This window comes from Phyllostomus discolor, chromosome 1 (assembly GCF_004126475.2).
Source record: "Phyllostomus discolor isolate MPI-MPIP mPhyDis1 chromosome 1, mPhyDis1.pri.v3, whole genome shotgun sequence".
In the NCBI taxonomy this organism is placed as follows: Eukaryota; Metazoa; Chordata; class Mammalia; order Chiroptera; family Phyllostomidae; genus Phyllostomus; species Phyllostomus discolor.
The window spans coordinates 33,748,935-33,772,990 of NC_040903.2; the positions used below are offsets into that span (position 1 = coordinate 33,748,935).

The 24,056-nt window shown below is 37.3% G+C and overlaps 1 protein-coding gene across 1 annotated transcript in view; it reads left to right on the top strand.

Annotated features, from left to right (window-relative positions):
- The window catches only part of THEGL (theg spermatid protein like), a 44,528-nt gene that overhangs the window by 13,700 nt on the left and 6,772 nt on the right, over window positions 1-24,056 (top strand). Inside the window, 6 exon segments of the mRNA XM_028506181.2 lie at window positions 5,538-5,577; window positions 5,579-5,604; window positions 8,876-8,904; window positions 8,907-9,003; window positions 12,511-12,648; window positions 18,473-18,587. Of these exon segments, the coding sequence (XP_028361982.1) occupies window positions 5,538-5,577; window positions 5,579-5,604; window positions 8,876-8,904; window positions 8,907-9,003; window positions 12,511-12,648; window positions 18,473-18,587 (445 nt within the window).

Consider the following 24,056-nt stretch of genomic DNA (forward strand, 5'->3'; position numbering starts at 1 on the left):
ACCATAAACAAAATAGTTCAGTGTAAAACACCATCTTGAATGAAAGAATTATTTGAACTATCCCATCAACTCAGATGTGAAATCGTTTCCATAATTGTTGCTATATAAATGTATATTTATTGCTTTATACCCAAGGTAAAGATTTTAAAAACTTTCTTAGCTATTGGCAAACTATAGGAGAATAATTATCAATGAAAACACATGACAGCAATGTAATCCTTATTTTTAAAATTTGTGCCTTTGAGAGTTGAAATCCTTCAGCCACATTCTTTTATTTCTGCACAGGATCATGACTAGACACTGTGAGGTAATGCAGTACTACAGGCAAGGGAAGCCTGTGTTAACATGAAGCGATGTAGGCTGGAGATGTAGCTATGGTGACATAATGCACAATAAGTGAATGAAAAGGAGAGGTGTTAGATCTCCACACAGAATTAACAAACGTTAATGAGATTATTTCCTACTGAAATAACAACCCAATTTAAATATCTATTGGAATAAACTAGGAAACTTTCAATGGTCTTGTATAAAATGATACAATAAAAAACATTATTTAGCGGGTAAAGAAAAGGTGATGAGGGAAATCTTGAGTTGGAGGTGATGATGTAAGCCAGAGTCTAACTTGCTTGAAAAGATTTTTATGTAATAAGATGTTTTGTCTGTAACTGTGAGTTTCTTTCTCCTGTACCTAGTCACCCTCCCCAGAAAGTTGGCTCAGGCTATCCCAGCAGAGCCGATGAGGTACCTGCATGGTAAAACCATTCCTCTATTGAATGAGGATTTTGTTTTTCCTGCAATTGACAGTATCTTCACTGTTCCTAGATACTAACAAACATGACTTGGGGATTGTATTATGTCAATTGCATAGCAGATCTCCAAATGTTTTACCACCAAGTAATCTTTTGATTATCTCTACCCATTAGTACAATCTCATTTTTTGAAAGATTTTTTGTTGTTCTTTACAAAACAAACTACACTAGTTAATTATTTTAAATTAAGGGCACCTATAAGTATTAATCAGTCTTCTCTCAGCATGAGGTAACATATGGAGATGATATACTTCAGAAACAAATTTGGTATTTTGTGTCGTCTCCACAAGCCTGACTGTGGATGGTATGGAATTCCATTTGACTTTTTGAAAGGTTCTAAAGATTGTGAGCTCCCATTATTATCTTCATAGATCCCACAAGGATTTGGGAATTTTAGGCTGAGAAATCTTGAATTACGAAGCAGAGTCCTGAGGGAAAAAAAAATACAAATAGATTAGGTGCAATTGGAAAGGGGGGAATTAGAAGAGTCCGGAGTATGCGGTGGGGGGAGGAGGGTGTGGAGTTGGAATATTATTCTTACTACCTTCAACCTGTATTTTAGCTAGCAACCTCCTCAAGCACTAAAAGAATCTTAATGTATCACTTTACCTGTTTACTGATAGTTCCAGGATTTTCCTATATAAGACACAAACTATTTTAAACAAGCTATCTATTTTAACCAAACTATCATACTACCTGCTGCTGGGGAGGAAAAGGAAAAAGGAAGGGACATTACCAAGTACCTACTCTGTGGTTATAATGTGCTGGACACACAGCTCTTTGAGATAGATATGGTTATTTTCATTTATTGATGAGGTTAACTACATTTGCCTCCTGTTATTTTTCAAACATATGGGCATGCCTCTGCCCCAGGGCCTTTGTGCTTGCCATTGCTGTTGGCATGCAGTGCTCTTCCCCTGGAGATTTTGTGTATCTAGTCATAGTTCAAATAGAGCCTGATCAATATACCTTCTTCAATCACCCTATTTAAAATTCTAACCTTCTCCCCACCACATACTCCTTATATCTCATTTACTTGCTTTCTTAATAGCTCTTATTCACATCCAATATACTTTGTTTACTTTATTTCCAGTATTTACTTTATTTCATTTACTGTCTTTCTGTCCTTACATGAGGGTAAGGACTTTTGACTGTTTTATTCACCAAGGCACCCTCAGCCCTAGAGCACTGCTTGGTACATAGTAAGTTCTCTTATTGAACAAGTGGACTAAAGCTCAGAGAATTAAGTAACTTTCCCAGGGATAAGAAAATGGCATTTCCTTTTAAAATAATAAATCCCAGAGCCCCAGTGTTAATACTGGAATAATAATCTCTTAGGTGAAAATAATTGTCGTATCAAATGCTCCTTGTTCCCAAGACTGATTGCTGCCACCACCACACTGGCATCAGGTGAAGTGTCCCATTGTTAATACTGTGGTCCGGTTGTGTGGTTGTGTGCGCGGAATGCTCACTTGGATTACTTTCCTAACACAGCTAAGGCAATTTGTTAAGGGGAAAAGAAGTCATTACTAAAGGCTGAGGGACAATGTAAGTGACATACAGAGAGTGGTATGGAAATAGATAATCTGACTGAAACATTTTAGCTTCATCTTCAGAGTGGGTGGCCCATGTTTGTAGATTGCAGTCTTGGGGGTTCCTATTATATTATCCCTCTTCTTGATGGTTTATTCCCTTAAGTATTATGAATGTCTTTCCTTGTCTCTTTTTATGGCCTTTGTTTTGAAATTTTTTTCAAAACATCAATACTGAAAATATAAAACATCAGTATTGATATCAATATTGCTACTCCAACTTGTTTTCATGTCCATTTGCTTGGAATATTTCTTTCCCAACCCTTCATTTTCAGTCTGTGTAAATCTTTTGTTCTGAGTTGTGTCTATTGTAGCAGCATATTCGTGGGTCATGTTTCTTATCCATTCTGCTACCCTATGTCTTTTTTTTAAGATTTTATTTATTTATTTTTAGAGAGAGGGGAAGGGAGGGAGAAAGAGAGAGAAACACCAGTGTGTGGTTGCCTCTCATGTGGCCCCCACTGGGGACCTGGCCTGCAACACAGACATGTGCCCTGACTGGGAATCGAACTGGCAACCCTTTGGTTTGCAGCCTGTGCTCAGTCCACTGAGCTATACCAGCCAGGGCTACCCTATGTCTTTTGACCGGAGCATTTAATCCATTTACATTTGAGGTTATTATTGGTAGGTACTTATTCATTGCCATTTTCCCCCTTTGTACCTTTAGCATTTTTCTTAATGCTGGTTTGGTGGAAATGTATTCTTTTAGAATTTTTTTTTTTTGGTCTGGGAAATGCCTTATTTTGCCTTCCATTTTAAATGAGAGCCTTGCTGGGTGGAGTAGCCTTGGTTTCAGGCCTTTGCTTTTCATTACTTGGAATGTTTCTTGCCATTCCTTTCTGATGTGTAGTGTTTCTGTTGAGTAATCAGCTGATAGCCTTTTGGAGGCTCCCTTGCATGTTATTAGCTGTTTCTCCTTTCTTTGGGAGAGTCTCTCCAAAAGTCTCTCTTTGTCCTTTGAATTTTGCCATTTTAATAATGGCGTGTCTTAGAGTGGGCCTCTTTGGTTCATCTTGATTGGGACCCTCTGTGCTTCCTGGGCTTGTGTGACTTTTTCTCTCATCAAGTTAGGGAAGTTTCTGTCATTACTCTTCAAACAAGTTTTCTATCCTTGCTCCTCTTCTCCTCCTTCTGGTATCCCTATTATATGGATATTATTATGTTTCATGTTGTCCTGCAGCTCCCTTAAACACTCTTTGTTCTTTTTGAGTCTTTTGTTTGTTTTGTGGCTCCATCTGGGACTTGTTTTCTACCTTCCTCCAGCTTACTGATTTGATCTTCTTATTCATCTAGCCTGTTTTTAATTCCTTCTATTGTGTTCTTCATTTCAGATATTGTATTTTTCATTTCCTCCTAGCTCTTATTGATAGTTTTATGGGTCCTCTTTCATGCTGATGGAGTTCACAGTAAGTTCCTTATAGTTTTCCTTTAGTTCTTTGTAGCTCTCACTGAGCTTATTGAGCATCCTTACAACCCTTATTTTGAATGGAATGTCTGATAGTTTGCTTGTCTCCTTTATTTAGCACTCTTTCTGGGGACTCCTTCTTTTCTTTCAATTGGGGTTTGTTCCTTTGTCTCCCCATTTTAGGTTACTCTTCTTGTTTGTTTCCACTTCTTAGATTGATCTGCTTTGACTCCCTGTCTTCATGATGTGACTGACCTTCTGTGGTAGGAGACCTGTGGGATTCAGTGGTACATGCTCCTTGATCTCTTGAACTTTATAGGACAGCCTTTATGCCATTTACATGGGCTCTCTAGTTGTAATTGGGTTTTGGTCATTGCTGGGTCATTCTGTGGTGGGTCCTTCCCTCCAGCTGGCTGACAGAGTCACTCTGCCTACCATATCATGTATGCCATTGTACAGGTGCTGCCAGAACAAAACCAAACAGCCCAGGAAACAAACCCACACCTACAAAAATAACCCCACCCACAATCACACTAACAGCAAATGAGCCAATATTAATAAACGTATACAGAGATTAAAGCTATTATAAGAAGTAAAAATGAATATGAGATGAATAACTGAAAGAAAAAATATTTTGAGAGGGTAGGGTAGGAGCAATAAGAATTAGAGAACAGAGACAAGGTGAAGAGAGGAAGAAAGTAAAACTTACATTATAAATAAAAAAGGGAGGGAATAAGGTGGAATGGAGTAAGAGACAGAGAAGCGTATAGTATTAGTTTAAAAGAAACTAAAAAAGTTCTCTCACTCTGTCCACCACCTCCCCACCCCCCACCCCAGCTTTGCCGGAGCCTAGGGTAAATGGTTGCAAATGAAATTTGTGCATTGGCCCCTTAAGAGGCTCTGTGTCTCCAGCCCTCTCTCTCCGGCAGACAGAAACCCTGCCAATTTTCACAGCTGGCTGTTATCTGGGTTCCTTTCTGGCTCTGGTGATGCAGGCTGGGGAATCCAGCTTGGGGTTTAGACCCCACACTTCTCAGGGGGAACCCCTGAGCCGCTGAAATATCCTCTGGAACTTCAGCTGCTGCCCATGAGAGCCCACCAGCCCTCTCACGTCTCCTCTGCACTTCATACCTGTCACGTTGTGGTCAAGTGCTTTATTCTGTCTGTCTCTCCACAGTTATAAGGCTTCTCCCAGCTATTGTTCGGTTGGTTATTCCAGATGATTTCTCTACAATTTAGTTGTAATTCTAGATTGGTCCTGGGGGGAGGTTAGTGTAGCTTCTACTTATTCCTCTGCCATCTTGGATCTTTCTGACTATATTATTAATGATTCTAGAAGTGAGAATTTTGGGTCTACAATATTTTGAATACTTTAAGCTCTTTAGAATTCTTCAAATCACATCAAATAAGATATGGTGGTGTTTTTTTTTTGAGAAAATAGGTATTCATCTATCTATTTATTTATTTTATTTTATTTTATTTTTAATTTAATTTAATTTTAATTGTTCAAGTACAGTTTTCTGTCTTTTACTCCCATCCCAGTCCACCCCCAGCCCTCCCCACCTCCTTCCCATTTCTACCCCCTCCTAGTTTTTGTCCATGTGTCCTGTATACTTGTTTCTAGATATTGTGTTTTTTTTTTCTCCCTCACATGGGTTTGTTGAGTAGAAGTCATGTGATATAACCATATTTATAAGTGTTCTCTTTGAATTAATCAGCTGGTATTATTAGTGTTTTTTCCAGGAAGAGAATGCACGATCTTTCTAAGCCTAAAAAAACAATGGGGAACCCCAGATAGGTAAGAAAATATTATACAGTTTTGTTTGTAATTATGTATTCCTTACATTAAATAGGTAAGTATTATTCTTACCTGCCCACTAACTTGCATCCTAGGTGTATCCACCTCACTGCTTAACTGGATCCACTGAATGAATATTATCACCGCAGTTGAGTCAACACATGGAAAAGCAAACCCCTCAGTCAGTGGGTTTCAAACTGTGCATTAGAATCACGTGGAGACCTTTAAAATGCATTAATGTTTGGGTCTGATGCCCAGAAATCCCTGACTGCCTGGTTTGGGGTGCAGCCTAGATTTTAGGACTGTTAAAAGTTCCCCCAGTAATTCTAGTAGGCAGACAGGTTTTGAAAACTGCCATCCCAGGTGTTGCTCCATACTCCTTTGAAACTCTTGTGTCCATCCTCCAGGTTGCTGCTTCTAACATCTGGTCCTGCTGCCTCTAAGCCTCTGTCTAGAGCACACCTGTTCTCTAAATCTTCAGCAGGCTGAACCCACCATCCTGCCACTCTTAGCTACAGGACTCCCCTTTTATTGTTTAGCTCTTGAGTAAAGCCTGAATATTTTCACTTCTTTTCTGTTCTTCTACTGCTTTTTTTAATTAGTAGACTTTATTTTTAAAGTAGTTTTAGGTGTATAGGAAAATTGAGCAAAAGTACAATAGAATTTCTATATTACCACCCACTCCTCTAGTTTCCACTATCATTAACAGCTTGCATTAGTGTGGTGCATTAGTTATAGTTGATGGACAAAAATCACCACATTATTATTAATAAAGCCTATAGTTTACATTAGAGTTCACTTTTTAAGTTGTACAGTTTTATGTGTTTTGACAAATGCGTAGTCACATATCCACTATTACAGTGTTATACAGAATATTTTCACTGCCCTAAGAATTACCTGGCCCATCTATTCATTTATTTCCTTCTCTCTCCCCTCTCCAAACCCCTGGCAATCACTGATATTGTTCACTGTATGTACAGTTTTGCCCTTCCCAGAATATTATGTAATTGTAGTCAAACAATGTGTAACCTATTCTGACTTCATTCACTTAGCAATAGGTTCCTCTGTGTCTTGTCATGACTTGATAACTTACTTCTTTTTAGTGCTGAATAATATTCCATTGTCTAGGTGTACCACATTTATCCATTCATATGTTAAAGGACATGTTGGTTGCTTTGAGTTTTTAGCAATCATGAATAAAGCTGCTATAAACATTTGTGTGCAGGTTTTTGTATAGATAGAAGTTTTCAACTCATTTGGGTAAATACCTAGAAGTGCTGGGTCATATGGTAAGAACATATTTAGTTTTGTAAGAAACTGCTAAACTCTCTTCCAATGTGTCTGTGCCATTTTCACCAGCAATTAATGAGAGTTCCTGTCGCTCCATATCTTCACCAGCATTTGGTGTTGTTAGTCTCTTGTATTTTAGCCATTGTAATAAGTATGTAATATCTCATTGTTTTTGTTTGCAATTCCCTAATGAGATGTTAGCCTATTTTATGTTTATTTGCCATCTTTATATCCTCTTTGGTAAAGTATCTGTTCAGATATTTTGTCTATCTTTTAATTGGTTGTTTGTTTTCCATTGTTGAATTTTAAGAGTTCTTTGTACTTTTTTGAATACCAGTTCTCTACCAGATGCTATCAACTAAATCTTTATGTCCCCTCAAAATTCATATTTTCAAATCTAATCCCCAGTGGGATTAGGAGGTGGGTCTTTGGGAGGTGATTAGGTCAAGAGCATGGAGTCCTCATGAATAGGATTAGTGCCCTTATACTAGAGATTCTGGAGAGCACCCTGACCCCTTCCACCAGGTGAGGGCACAAGCTTCTGCTTTAGCCTCTTATTCTCCCTGAAGTCATTCTCTCTTCTAATCTCTGTTTCATATCACCACTAGGTAGTCCCCAGTTTTCACCATTCATTCACTCACCAAACCCTGATTGAGCACCTGTTGTGTACAACACTAAACTGTGGAAGGGGAAATCTCCAAAAGATTAAGACATAATTTCTCTCCTGGAAGAATATGTAGGGTGGAGAGGAAGGGGCTCCTTGTCAAAATTGTGGAGGGCCTTGTAAGCCACAGTGAGGAGTTGGAACTGTATTCTAGAGCAAATGGAAACCTTTGAAGTGTCTTAAACAAGGAGATGACTTGATCAGATTGGACTAGAGAAAGATCACTCTGACAGTGCTGTGGAGAAAGGAAGATGGATAATGAGATCTGGACAAGGGAGATAACCACGGGGATGGTGAGAAATCAACAGAGTTGAGTCATACTTAGGAAAAGGAATCAGCAGAATGTAGTACATGGAGATATTAATTAATTTATTAATAAACATTTCTAATAGTGAGTCTGGCTGATGCTTGTGAACTGGAGACAGAAGCATATATATAATATAGACAAAAATTAGAAATAAAAAAATGGCTGGGGCCTTTAAAAGGGATAAGCTCAAATAGTTGACAAATTCAGGTATGTGCAGAGTCAGGTTATTGAGGTAACTTTTTACCTTTCCTCGGCCAGGTCTTTAAGGCCTTCCCCATTGATTCTAGCAAGGTGACTTAATTACTCCCAACACGACTTTCTGCTTCTGCCAACACATGCTTTGCCCAATCCTTGCTTATTCCCATTTCTCATAGGTACCCCAACCTGAAAGGTGCCTTTTTTCTGGCAGTCTGTGTCTTCTACTTACTTCTATGACACCTTGTCAGGTTAATCTGGGACAGATTTCTCCCTCTCTTTTCACACCCTGCCCAGTAATCATACCTGTTTCACAGGGCTGTAGAGACTAAATGACCTGATGTCTGCACAGCACTTAGCCCAGTGCCTGGCCCTCAGTATTCTATAAACAATAGCTATTAATATTACTCTCTTACTGTTTTATTGTATGACCGCCTGGTACAGTTCATCACCCAAAGTGAGAGCACAGCATAGAGAGTGGCATGACCACTTTATGATGAACTGACTGTAAATGGCCATGTTAACTACCTGATGGCAGAAGCAAACTATCTACCTCTGATAGGTTTGTTTTGATCACCACATGTTAAGGTTGTAGATAAAACCATCTAATTTTATTTTAATTTCAACTTACATAAAGTAGTTTATCTGCTTCTGATGCCTGGAAATTGTAAAGTTTTGTAATAGAGATAGTTCTTAAGCTGAAGTAAAATTAGTAGAGAAGTAGTCTAAGATGTTCATTAACAGTGAATTTCTTTCCTTTTTTTTTTTTTTTTGCTTATTTTATTAAACATTTTTCTTTCTTTCTTTTTAAACAGAAAACTATTTTGGGGAAATCAAGACCCTATTGCCCTGTTCGCCATGGTGCTTTGAAGACTCAGATGACCAAAAGACTTGAGAACCTTGCCTTGCCCAAGGAAGTCTCCTACAGATATATACCCAACAGGTTAGTATTGTATGTTATCAGGTTATTTCATCAGGAGTCTCTAGAAAAAATGAACACAGAACCCATCCTTTTTATCCAAAAGTCATAAATAGTCTTGTAGTCAAAATTTATTAAGGATTAGGGAGTCTATATGTTTCCAATCTGATGTTACAGTAAAACTTTTCCAGAGCAAGATCTAATATTTAGCTACTACAGATGTGTACTATATCTTATAATGTTTTAATTTATCAGGATTTCTATATTTTAGTAAAATAAGGGCATCATACAGGGGTAGGCACCAAATATAACATTGCTGTGGATAAACTTATTTGTGCATGAAATTTTATGAATTTTGTAAACCTCCCACATGCTTGATTACCACAAGTTAATTAGGACATCCGAAGAGAAAAATGTTGTCAAAGCTTTTGATGCCCATTGCCAATTTGCTTTTAGCACATGTTTGTTAAATGACTAGACTTTTTGCTGGTTGTCTCTTTAAGGAACTACTGTGGTGGGGAGGGGGACGGATGTAAGCAGTGAGGGAGGTTAAAGTAAAAAAAAAAAAGGTGCAGACACTATTATTCATCTAAAGCTTGGTTTTCAGAGCAATTGAGGTGGTCATTTTTCCATCTTTTTCAATATACAACTTTAGTCAAAAGTCAGCAATTTTTCTGGCAGGCACAAGATATAAAGTAGGCCAAAGTCTCTGTTGCAGCTGCCCAACTCTGCCATTGTAGTGGGAAAGCTGCCTTAGACATGCACACTCTGCATGTCCGTGTTCCAAAGAAAAACATGTTTGCATCCATGTCCATGAAGGATTGGTCTGTAGTTTTCTTGTAATGTCTTCATGGTAATTTCTTGTTTTTTATAACATCTTTTTCATGGTAATGCTGTTGCCATTGAATGGGAAATGTATAAAATTGGTATTTATTTCTTCTTTAAATATTTGATAGAATACGCCAATGAAGTCATCTAGGCTTAGAGGTTTTTGGTGGGAAGATTTTTAACTATAAACTTAATTTATTTAATAGATATAAGGCTCTTATGAATTTGTCAAATTAACACTTGCTAAGTGGAGCACAGGGTGCCAGATGGTGAACTGCAGTTCAATAGCAGGTCATAGAGGAAATTGAAATAGAAGCTTATTGCTCACAGGTCCTAGAGAACTACCTGGCGTGCCTCAAGGGGTCACACAGGGAGGTCAAGACAGAGTCCAGACAGAGAAAGGCAGAACCTGGGGCACATGTTTTTATTGGGGTCTATGGATAGAATGCTTTGGGATTTCCAGGCTAAAGCCAGATTGGCCAATTCAAACCAAAAGAGTGGGACTTTGGTAAGCTCCCCAGGAATCTTCTGGGAGGCGAGCATAAGGACAAGGCATTAGGAGTCAGGGAAGACAGACCAAGGGCCATTGGGTAAAGTCAAATCAGGAACTTGCATTTACTTTGTGCTTGGTGGGCTGCTGTCTAGGGCATGTGCTTGCATGAGGGACTGATTTTTTGTCACTGTAGGCTGCTCGGCCAAGCAGAATGGATTCAAGGCAATGGTACCATGAGAAGCTTAACTAAACTTTTGACAAGGGCTGTTCAAGTTATTTCTTTCTGAATAAGCTTTGGTAGTATATGTTTATCAAAGAATTTATCCATGTCATCTGTTTTAAAATGTGCCGGCATAAAGTTGTTCATACAGTCTCTTATTGTCCTTTTAATATCGTCCAGTCTCTAGTGATGGTCCCTTCTCTCATTCCTGATATTGGAAATTGTGCCTTCTTTCTTTTTCGCCAATCATTCTGGCTGGAAGTTTATCAATTTTTGGTTTCATCATTTTTTTCCCTATTATTTTGCTGTTTATTATTTTTTATTTCTGCTGTGTTCTTTATTATTTCCTTCACTCTGATTACTGTGGGGGGAGGGTGCTCTCTTTTTTGTAGTTTCTTAAGGTGGAAGCTGAGCGTGCCTGCTACATTGATGGAATTGTGAGACTCGGGGTGGATGACTGGAGGGGAGATGCATAGAAAGACAGCAGCGCTATAGTCTATCCATATGCAGTATCTGTAAGGAGAAAAGATATCCACACATGAAATGTAAAATTAATATACAGTTGGTTAAAAAATCTTATTTGAACAGTGCTTTTTAACTTATAAAATGACATACACCTCTCACTAAATCTTCATAATCACCATAAAATGTATTATTTCCTCCATCGCACTCATGCACTTCTAGGTGCTGGCAGCATAGGCTAAGTATTATGGTCGGTACAATATTCACGGCATTTGGTGTTTGCCATTCCCAGCTGAGAGAATGTTGAATCATTGAGTTATGTCTCTGGTGTCCTCCCATCTTCCTTTTTGTGTTTCTCACCTGCTCCCTGGGCTTCTACCCTTTTCCCTATTCTGCGACACATCTTGCTCTTGTGCTCATTGGCTGCCTAATAATGTCTTCCTTCCATTCCTCCCACTCCTCCCACACTCCTTACCAGGGTCTGGTCTATGTGAAGTTGCCCCATTGGTCAAAATCACCTAATCCCAGGGAGTACAGGAGGTTCCCTGCCTGTCTGAGTTTGGCTGTGTATGTGGGTGAGGGTGGCTGTGTCAGTCCAGTCAGGCAGTGGAGCGTGGGCTGGGCAGGCGCAAGCCCTGAGAGCAGATGTGTGGTATGTGGACAGGCCTCCAGATTGGATGGGCACAAGCACAGGAGGGAGATATGGGCTTAAACACTCCCAGACTTACATTACCAACCAGAAGACTGAGGCCTGAGCATATGGATGCAGATCCACACTCATGAAAATGTTAAAGGAGCAGAAGTTCCTAGGAAAATAATATAAGTGGGCCTGCAATCTGATCTAACCCCAAGTCCAAAGTAGTCCATGTCACTTCCTTTCCCATTGATGATGTACTGTATCTTGATTAAGAAAAGATTGAGAGGCAGGAGTGATAAGAACAGTATTGTTATTTATCCTAAATAAAATCTTAGTTAACAAAACCCAATTATGATGAAATAATCTATATACCATAATAAAGTAGAATTTATTCCTGAAATCAGAATTCCTTTTCACAAAGCATCAATGTAATTCATGCTATTAACTAAAAATATAGTAAAAATTTAAAGTATCTATATAGAAGTTAAATCATTTGGTTTGAAAGCAATAAATGCTCTCTTTATCAATATACTTTTTTGTTTTTTAGAAGATGCAATTTGTTTATTACAGAAAGTTATCTGTTTGGAACAGGATACTAGAAACCAGCTGAAAACTTAATGGGGGTAACCATGTTAGTATATTTTTTGGTCTATTTAAAAGATGCAATTTATTATTATGGTAAATTTTCTGTTTTGGAATAAGGTATTACAAGGCAGCTGAAAATGGGATGGCTGCAACCATTTCTAATTTCTTCCCACGTAGAAAATAGCTCAGCAGTAAAGGGATAAGCTGTCAGGTCCCTTTCCCTAGAGCTGAGAGTGTCAGTGTTTGAATTCAAGTGGTAATTTGAATTCATGTTTGTTTCACTTCTTTTCTCTCTACAACTTGCAGGGTTCAATATTACTACAGTTGCGGTAGAGAATCTGTAATCTGGGATATACCTCCTCCTGTGCTGTTAAGTAAACCTTCCAAAAGGATCCAGAAGCTAGCACAGCCCAACAGATTCAAGATAATGGATCTAACAGATAGGTAGAATACCTCAAGACCCTCCATAAGTTCTAATCTAATCTGGTTAAATGTCACAATATTGTTCTTCTTATTTTAGTGTATACAGTTGCCTAAACTAAGTCATCTTGTGTTTCAAAGGACCATTGTAAAAAAATTTTCAGCAACTGTAGATAATCAGATCTTCATCAGTAATTACATTTGACATGCTAACCTTAACCACTATCAGCCAATTAAAAGGAAATGTGCAATGAAATGTTACAGGTTTTGCAATTTATAGAACTTGATGTTTTCTTATGCCTCTGTGACTTTGCACATGATCTCCCTTTTGCTTTGAATGCTGAATTTCTCCTTGTCTTTAAAAGACAGCTTAGTGATACCTTCCACAAGGGAGCTAAGATTGTGATGTGTCTGCTGGAATATGCTAGGTTACATTAATGGAATATGTACAGTGCATAATTACAGGAAAGTGGCAGTACTACTGTACACTAGTCAGAACACATTAGGTGTATATCTCCAATTATGGATGTTATACCTTAGGGTTTGGGGCTGGCCAAAAAAGGTAAGGGGATTAAGGAGTACTAACTGGTACTCACAAAATAGTCATGGGGATGTAAAATACAGCACAGGGAATATAGTCAATAACATTATAATAAGTATGTACGGTGCCAGGTGGGCACCTGAAATATCACAGGACCGCCTTGTGAAGTATACGATTGTCTAACCACTATGCTGTACACCTGAAACTAATACAAAATGATGTTGAAAGTAAACTATAACTGAAAAATAAAAAAATAAAGTGATAATACATTTGAGACTATTCAGGAGGAGATAAATGAGATATTGAGGCTTTTGGAAACTATATTATATGAAAAATAGTTAAGGAAAATGACGTGTAGCTTAGAGAAAAGACTAAGGAATAGTACACCTTAGTGTACTTGTTTAAAGGGTCAACATCTGAAAGAAAGAGGAGGTAGAAGTAACATTACTTTATGTTCATCCTGGAACTAGAAGTTGAACAAGAATTTACAGAACAGCAGACGTCAGCTAAGTTTAGGAAAATCTTTCTGATCAGCTATCCAGTAATGGAAAGGTTTATCAGGAAAAGCCAACTGTCATTTCCACCCTGATTTCTGAAAGTGTTCAATCATAGCCTGGGATGATCACTTTACATTGATTTTAGTAAAGATTCCTGCATTCAGAGAGAAGTTGAACTGGGCAACTTAAGTCTTCTTCCATCACAGGATCTACCAAAAGAGGCCCAATTCTTCTCACAAAATTTCTTCATTTGCTTATTTATCAGTTCATTTGACAAAGTCTGCTAATTTAGTTGAAATATACATATAAATTTATAGTTATATTTATATTTATGAACCAAAGGGATACTTTCTTTATCTGTCACCACTTTTTGAGACACCTGAGTTTGATGTTTCATGCTAGTGAAACCTCCTTGAATGTTAAAACTTTTTGCATTTTTAAAGGTTTATGTCTCCCTGCTCTCCTAAGCAGATTCTTCAGCTACTGAGCAAACATGTAACCTTTGTTCACTGGCTTGAGATCTTCATTATGAACATCAACTACTACATAATACTTTAACATAGAAAACCTCTTAGAGCTGATGAGTATGAAGCATAGTTTGTCTTTAAGTGAAATGGTCTGACCTCTGTGTTTTAACACTAGGAGATGTTTCCTTCTCATAATTTTCTTGTAATTTCTTGTTTTATTGGGGGAATAGTCTCTAACCAGCCTCTTTTCTGATCTTCCCTGCACTGGAAACAGATAACCAGCTTGTTAGAACTGTGTGGAGGTAGGAAAGCAAGTGTTTAGTGAAAACACACAGGGCTTGTCAATGTGTACAAGATGAGGTTGCATTTTGTGGTATATTTTAGCTGATTTACTAGAAGGACTCAACATCAGATTTGAGCAGTCAGATGACACAATCAGCCAACTTAAAATAGGTTAATTGAGATGATCAAGTCTGAGGAACAGAAGAAAAAAAGAATGCAATAGAATAAACAAAGCCTCATAAACCTGTGGGATGTCACTGAGAGTATTAACATAACCATAATGGGCATTTCATAAAAGAGAGAGGGGAGAGAATGGGGCAGAAGGAATGTCTGAAGAACCAATAGCCCAAAGCTTCCAAAATACGAATCTACCCATCAACAAACTTCAAGTATGATAAACACAGAGAGCCATAACTGCACATCATCATCAAACTCTCCACACCCAAAGACAAAAAGAATCTTGAAAACAGCAGGAGAGAAGTGACTCATCACATACAAATGTTCTGCAATAATATTAACAGGTGATTTCTCACCAGAAACCATAGATGCCAGAAAGCAGTGGGATGACATATTTCAGGAACAGAGAAAAAAATTAGCCAAGAATATACTAACCATCCTTCAAAAATGAAGGAGAAATTAAGACATTCCTAGGTAAACAAAAACTGACAAAATTAATTGCCAACAGACTTGCTTTACAATATAAGGAGTCCTTCAAGCTAAAATGAAAGAGCACTAGAAACTAACTTGAATCCACATGAAGAAATAAAGGGCATTAAGAGTTAACTATTATAGGCACATATAAAAGACAACATAAATGGTTTTTTTTCTGTTTGCAACTTTTATTCTCCTACCTGATATAAAAGACAACTGCATAAAGCAATAATTATAAACCTGTGTTGATGGGCATACAGTGTGTTTTTTAAAAAAGCACAAAGGAGAGGGAGAACATGGAGTGATATTAACTTGAACTAGATTGTTATAAGTTAAGATGTACAGGGCAACAAGTAAGAATTTCATTTTTAAAATATGGTAAAATAAATAGGGGAATTAAAATGATATACTAAAACTAGCTAATATTTTACAGGAACAAAAAAGGAGCAAAAAGATGTTACACGTAACAACAAATAAAGTAGTGGGCATAAACCCTATGTTATCAGTAATTACATTAAACATAAATTAATTGAACACTCCAATCAAAAGGCAGAGATTGACAGAATAGATAAAAAACACACTCAAGAGTCTGTCGCCAATAAGACACATACTTTAGATTCAAAGGAACAAATGGGCTGCAGGTAACAGAACGGAAAGAGATATACTATGAAAACCAGCCAAGGAAGAGCTGGAGTGGCAATACGCACATCAAACAATATATACTTAAGACAAACATTGTTACTAGAGACAAAGAAGGACAGTTTATAATAATAAAATGATCAGTCCATTAGGGGAATATAATAATTATAAATATATGTGCAATAACAACAGAGCTCTAAAATAGATGAAGCAAAACCTGATGAATTAGACACTCTAACCACCCTGGCTGGTGTAGCTCAGTGGATTGAGAGCAGGCTGTGAACTAAAGGGTTGCCGGTTCGATTCCCAGTCAGGACACATGCCTGGGTTGCAGGCCAGCTCCCCAGTGGGGGCCATGTGAGAGGCAACCGCACACTGATGTTTCTGTCCCTCTCTTTCTCTCTTCCTTCCCCTCTCTCTAAAAATAAATAAATAAAACCTTAAAAAAAACACCTGACAGGATTGAAGAGAAATAGACAAGTAAATACTAATAGTTGGATTCTTCAATACCACACTCCCAGTAATGGGAAAAACAAGTAGGAGATCAACAAGGAGAAGGCTTGATCAACACCATAAGTCAGCTCTACCTGACAGACATTCATAGAACACTCCACCCAACAATCACAGAATGCACGTTCTTCTCAAAAAACATTCTCTATGACAGGTCTATTTTAAGTCATAAAATGAGTCTTAATTAATTTAAAATAATTGAATTGTACATAATCAGTTCTCTGACCACAATAGAATGAAATAAAAAAAAAACAATAGCAGAAGGGAAATTGGAAAATTAAAGAAATATGTGCAACTAAATACATACCTAAGTAAACAATAGGTCAAAGAAGAAATCACTTTGTATTTACTACATACAGTAAAAACAAAACACAACATATCAAAAGTTATGGTACACACCCTAAAGTAGTGCTTAGCTCCAAATGCCTGCATTAAAAGAAAAGAGATCTCAAATTATAATCTAAGGAAATCTGCTCATTTAGGAAATTACAAATAGAAAAGCAAAATTAAAAAGAAATAAAAAAAAAATTAAAACAGAAGAGGGATGTAAAGACATGTAATTCAATGAATACATTGGAAAAAATAAAGAATATCATAAATCCAAAAGTTGGTTTCTTTGAAAAATATGATACAACAAAACAAACCTTTGGCTAGACTAACCAACACACAGGAGAGAAGACTCAAATTACTAAATCATGAAAAGAACAGGGACTTTCTAAGGATCATTTACAAAAGAAGAGTCATTCTACGACCTTATAGAAGTAAAAAGGACTTTAAGGGGTTACTATGTGCAACTGCATAGCCAACAAATAAGATGACATAAATGAAATGGACAAACTCCTAGAAAGACAAACTACTGAAATTGACTTGATAATAATAATAAAACATCTTATCAGACCTATAACAAATAAAGAAATTGAATTAATTTCTTACAAACTTCCCATGAACAACGCAGGACCAGATATCTTCATTGATGAATTCTATGATATGTTTAAAGAAGAGCTAACAGCAACCCTTCAGACTCTTCCAAAAACAGGACACTTGCCAAACACATTCCATTCCATAATGTCTGTATTACCCTGACACCAAAATCAGAAAAGGTCATTATAGGAGAAGAGATACAGACAGTATTTCTTATGAGTATATGTAACAGTCCATACCAAACCAAATCAAATGTGCATGCAACAATCTATACCAAACTACTAGCAAACCAAATCCAACAACTATAAAAATAACTATACACCATGACGAAGTTGGACTTATCCCAGGATTGTAATTTGCTTGGTACAGCATACTAAAATCAATATAATACACCAAATTAGGAGACTAAAAACCAGCCCAGACCACATAATCATCTCAATACACTCAGAAAAAGCATTTGACAGGATTCACACAACTTTCATGATAAAAATGCTCAACGAATTAGGTATAGAAGTAAACTTCTATAAGTTAGTAAAGGGCATCTACAAAAAACATAGCTAACATCATAATTAATGGTGAAACTAAATGTTTTCCTCCTAAGATCAGGAATAAAACAAGGATGTCAGTTCTCACCACTTCTGTTCAACATCATACTGGTGATTATAGTCAGGGAAATTAGGCAAGAAAAAGAAAGAAATACATTCAGGTTGGAAAGGAAGAAGTAAAACTATTTCTACTTATAGATGGCATGATTTTTTAAATTTTATGAATGTTTATTGATTTCAGAGAGAGAGAAACATTAATTGGTTCTCTCCCATACATGTCCTGGCCAGGGATGGAACCTGCAACCTTTTGTTATGGGATGCTCCAACTAACTGAGCCCCAGCCCAGGACATAGATGGCATGATTTGTGACATAGGAAATCATAGGAACTCATAAGTATCCACATATGATTACTACAGTTATAATAATGTTTTAAAAACAGCAAGTCTCCATCAATGGATTATGAAATCAATTTCAGCTTTTCTTTTAATGAAATCAAAATAAAACTTAAAAAATCAAATATATTGCCTAGGACAAACATAGTTTCATGATAATTTGTTTCAGATGCACACATAGATTTACCTGTACTGTATCCACAATGTAAAATGTACCTTTACTGTGGACCAAAGGAAAAATTTTGAGAAATACGAGCCTGGGATAAAAGAGCACTAATGATTATGGGAAAAGAATTTCCAAAGATAGAAACAATATATATAATTGTGTGGAGGTTGATTGTAGCAATGAAAAATGCTATTGGTCCTCTAGTGATTATAATATTTTGTTTCATTTGCATACAGGTCATTCACGGATTACATAACAAAAGAGCCTGTTCACCTCTCTGGTCCTTCTCCCCGGATAATTCGACTCTCAATAGCCAAATCCATACATCCAAACTATGTTCCTCCAAAAGGCGTAAGTGGGTCCATGTGAAAGAGACAGTTCCTGGTTGACTTTGTAACATGTAACATGTTTGCAAATGTAACATGCTCCCTTTTATTTCTAGGTGTGTATTTCCTTTTCTTCCTACGATATATTCTTCTCTCATCAAATAAATTTTTCTGATGGACCTCCCTGCGTCCTCATGTATCCAGTCAGGATTTTATCAGAGAAGCAGAACCACTATGAGTAATATAAATAGAATTAGACCTTAAGCCATTGTGGGAGCTGATGGAGAAATCAGTGAAAGGCTGTTACGGCTCCTGGAACTTGGGTCTGGTATAGATCTAGAAAGCAATGAGAGATAGGAAGGGTAGGTCAGTCGAGTAGGTAGTCCCTGCAAAGTATTTACTTCAAGGGAAACCATTACAGTTTCTTCAAGCAGGGGGCCTCTAACCTCTGTGCAGGGCAGGAATGCTTCATTCTATCTATAGGAAGGCTCAGCAGTATTTAGGGTTACCGTCCCCACACTCACTGGGCCTGCACACCATATCCCTAGTCCAATTTTTCGAGGTTGCATTTCTTCCTGATCAGTGCTCTAACTTTAATATAGAAGACCATACAAGCTTAGGAATTCAATTTTCCCTGTAATTCACCCACGTGCAGAATTAGATTTTGAGTTAGTTTTCAGAACTTTCAGCCATGTGACCAGAAAAGATAAGGGATTTCTTTTAAGTAAGCCACAAAAACTTTCTGACCACTTACCCCCAACCTTAAGGTGGAATTTTAAAGGCTTCAGCTGATCATTTCTTTCCTCAAGTTCTCTGGTGCACTTAGAAGCAATCAGCTGGCCCCACTATACTTTTTATTTACTAAAATGTCCTCTGCTCCTTTGTCACACCAAAGCCTGCTTTCTGTTTTTGCCACCACATGCCATGGACTACCAGTGTCTTTTTTTTTTTTATCACTGATGGAGGGGATTATTAATACCTTTAAATCTAATCAGCTCAGAAAACAAATTCCAGATCATCTAAAAACAATACAGAGACCCCATCTTTAAAGTTCTGATCTGGCTATCCGTCGCTTTGTACCAAACCACCCCCAAACTTTGCGACTTAAAACAACCACCATTTTATTATGCTCAAGGATTTTGTGAGTCAGAAAGTCTGACAGGGCAATCAGGCTTGTCTCTGCTCACTCCAGAATGTCTGGAGTCTCTGCTGGGGTCTTTCCAATAGCTCAAGTGCCTGAAATGCCAGGGGGCTGGGATCATCTGAAGGCTCCTTCACCCCTGTCTTAGTCATTGCAGGCTTCGTAACAAAATACCATAGACTGGGTAGCTTAAACAACAGTTCTGGAGGCTGAGAAATCCAAGATCAAGGTGCCAGTGGATTCTCTTCTTGATGAGGGCCCCATTCCCAGGTGTAGACACATAAACTGCCTTGCTGTGTGCTCACATGACCCTCTGCTTTGTGAGCATGCAGAGAGAGTTCTGATCTCTCTTCTTCCTCTTAAAACAACACTAAACCCATTATGAGGGTTCCACCTTCACGATCTTACCTAAACCTAATGACCTCCCAGAGGCCCCTCCTAGTGTCATCACATTGTGAGATAGGGCTCCAACTGAATTTTGGGTTGGAGGGGAGGACAAAAACACTTCGCTCCCATACAATACCTATTTGTGGTACCTCTGCTGGGATGACTTGAAGGCTTAGACTTCAGTTGGGAGGCTTGAAAGTCTCAAGTTTCAAGTCTCAGTTGGGAGACTTGACAAGGCTAGTCTCAGTGGGTGCTCATGTACAGGAGCACCTACATACGGCCTCTCCATGTGGCTTAGACCGCCCTCAGCAGAGCAGCTGTATTCTGAGAAGGAATATCCTAAACTAGAGTTCCCACCGGTGAGAATTCCAAAAGAACCAGGTGGAAGCTGCACAGTCTTTTATGATTTGGCCTTGGAAGCCGCATAATGTCACTGCAGTCATACTCTGTTGATTGATGTGGTTACACGCCTGGCCAGATTCAAGGGGGGCAGGGACACAAACCCACCTTTCAATGAGAGAAGTGGCAAGGAATTTACAGTCATGAGAAAAAAAACTGCCACACCCAATGATGTGAGTCTTTCGGTATCCTTGAGCATGGTCTTCATATGCAGAAAAAACTGTTCAGAGGTATGCTTTTGGTTTAAATAATTAAGTCAATTTTTTAAATTCCAAGCTAAAAAAAAATCTATTCTTTTTAGCTATACGTTTAAGTTTATCTTGGGAGTTTTATTATTCTGTTTAAAATTGTAACTGTTTTTAATAGTGACTTTTAAGAGTCCTGAATGTTTTATTTGGTTTCAAACTTAAATAACTTTAAATACTTTATAGTAACAAATACTTTATATTTACAAATACATTAAATTTTATTGATTTATTTATTTTAAATATTTTATATTTAATATATTTTATTTATTTTTAGAGAAAGGGAAGGAGAAAGAGAGGGAGAGAAACATCAATGCGTGGTTGCCTCTCATGCACCCCCTAGTGGGGACCCTAGTGGGCAACCCTTTAGTTCACAGGTCTGTGCTCAGTCCACTGAGCTACACCAGTCAGGGTTGATTTCTTTTATAGGCATTTTACTTCAACCATCTACTTTAACAAACAAAACCTTCTCAAATATTAAATAATAATAATTATTTTTTTATTTTAATCATTGTTCAAGTACAGTTTTCTCCCCCCTACTCCCATTCCAGCCCACCCACCCAACCCTCCCCCCTTCCCCCCATTATCCCCCACCCCTAGTTTTTGTCCATGTGTCCTTTAAATTTGTTCCTGTAATCCCTACCCATTCCCCCCTGAAATTCCCTCTTCTCTCCCCTCTGGCCACTGTCAGACTATCCCCTATTTCAGTGTCTTTGGTTATATTTTGCTAGTTTTTTTTTGTTTTGTTTTGTTGTTTAGATTCCTGTTAAAGGTGATATCATGTGGTATTTGTCTTTCCCTGCCTGGCTTGTTTCACTTAGCATAATGCTTTCCAGCTTAAATAATTATTTTAAATCTAATACATTAAACTTACAAATATGGTGAACCTGAAGTTTTTTAATGTCATAAGAATGGCATAAACTTAAGATTTCAACTTAATGTCATAATTCTAAATCAGTTACTCAATTATACATATCAAATTGTACTTTAGGAGTGTAAGATTATCACTGGAATAGGTCAATTCTCTTAAATATGTACATGCTTTTTATTTTAATAGTATATGCATACTTTTGTTTTAATAATAATTTCAAGTGCACTGAATAGTTGCAAAAATTCACATTTCATTTCATCGGCTTTATCATTCTCTCCTTTATGGTGTTTGTGTGTGTGTACGTGCTTGTTTTTTGAAACAGACTCATTTTTTAGAATAAGTTATAGACATTATATACCCTTTTTTCTAAGTACTTCAGTGTGTATATCCTAAGAACTACAATACTAATATCAAAATCAGGATATTTAACATTAATATAATACTATACCTACTTCATGGCTCATGTTCAAATTTCAGTACCTTGGCTGGCTTGCACATACTTATTCTTAACACAACTATTAATTCTATGTTTTGATTCTCTTAGCTTTTTACAGTTCATTCTAAATCTTCCCAGAGTTTAAAAATAACACATGCCCAGAAAGGGAGCCAAGCTACTATCGCAGGCACCTAAGGTTGCTTGCTGCCAGACTTTGAATGGATGAACTGTAGGAAGTCCTTTTACCCCCATGAATGTCACACCAAGTTTCTTTTTATAGTCACTTTGCCAGGACTACAAAACTTAGAAAAGGGGTTGGTTTCATAGCTCGTTTACTTAGGGTCTACTTACATATATCAGAAGCTCCTATTCAGACTAATCAACCTGTTTGGATTTTTTAAATCTTCAACTCAATAGATTTTAACTTTTAAGGCTCAGTTTTGTATCCAGCAGATACCTTCGAGTGTCACACACACGTGCCCTGGATATCTCACATGGCTTTGTCTGACTTGCTGCACTAATTTCTGAGGTCATTCTACCAACATGTCCTTCCCTCGTCATTCTCAATCTCTGATTATTTTCTGAGATAAAAATTCTAGAAGTAAAATGACTCCATCAAATGTCTGAACATTTTTGAGGAGGTTCATATAAAATCCCAAAATGTGTTCCAACAAAAGTGATTTTGATGCACATATCTACTTGCATTACCTGGGCTGCCTTTTTCACTGCATTCTTGCCAACATTACATATTAATTATTTTACACAATATTAATTTTGTAATTAAAACATCTTAGCAGAAACAGAGTCATAGATACAGAGAATGGACTGATGGTTGCCCAAGGGGAGGAGGGTTTGGGGACTGGGTGAGAGAGGAGAAGGGATGGAGAGGTACAGAATAGTCATGGGGATGGAATGTACAGCCCAGGAAATATAGCCAGTAATATTGCAATAATTATGTGTGGCACCAATTGGGTATTGGAAACATCAGAGAGAACACTTTGTGAAGTATATGATTACCTGACAAAAATAAATAAATAAATAAATAAATAAACCAAAAAAATAGCTAATTCCTCAATCTGTTTGAAGTATTTTAATATAAAATGGCAAGAATCCCCTCTCACTATTGCCCTACCCTTCATTTATTCCCTGCCAGAGTTATTATATACCATACTATTATCTATAATGGGGTAACAGTTTGTAAAAATGTAACCCAGGTATGTATATAAAGGTTCTCCAGACCCTTTCAAGTAATCTGCAAGTTCAGAATCATGCATGATTAAGAGTTTCCTTCAATTTGAAAGATAAACCAATGGATTTTAAGGTAATAAAATATGAAAAGTTCCTTCACATAGTTTCAGATTGCAACTAATATTTGAGAAACTACCATTTGTTAAGTTTTCCTGTAGTGTCAAAGAATATCGACAGTTAAAAAGTTGTTAAAATATACATTTCTAACTACTGTGTGAGGCTGGATTTTCTTATAGTTCAACCAAAACAACAGTGTCCTTTTAAGCCAGATATTATAGAGATTTACAAGAATTGAAACATATCAATTTTCTCATTTTTTTTGTTTTGGGAAATATAGTTGTATGTCATAAAAAATTTAGAGGAACATGTACTGAAATTACTTTTGGAAGATTAAATGATAAATTTTCTCAAGTGTCTCAGTCTTTGGGAACCATCACTTTTAAGAGTAACTTAAAGGGGTTCTAGACCAAAAATAATTGAGTCACTGTACTAGATCATATTTCTGAATTCTCTATTTGGTTACACTGATATATTGTACAAGTATCATTTTGCTTAAAATATTGTAACATTAAAAATATTTTAGGATGGGGTAGGGTATATGTACCCTTGTTTGTCTTCTTTCGGCCATAACTTTCCTCTTATCCTTCCAGCTCCCTACGTCCCTGCTCCAGTCCTTCTCTCACTGGCCTGACAGGTTACCTCCAGCTCTGACCCCGCCTACTCTCTAACGTAAAGATTTGATGGTTCTTGGCTGGCTCTGAAGAATG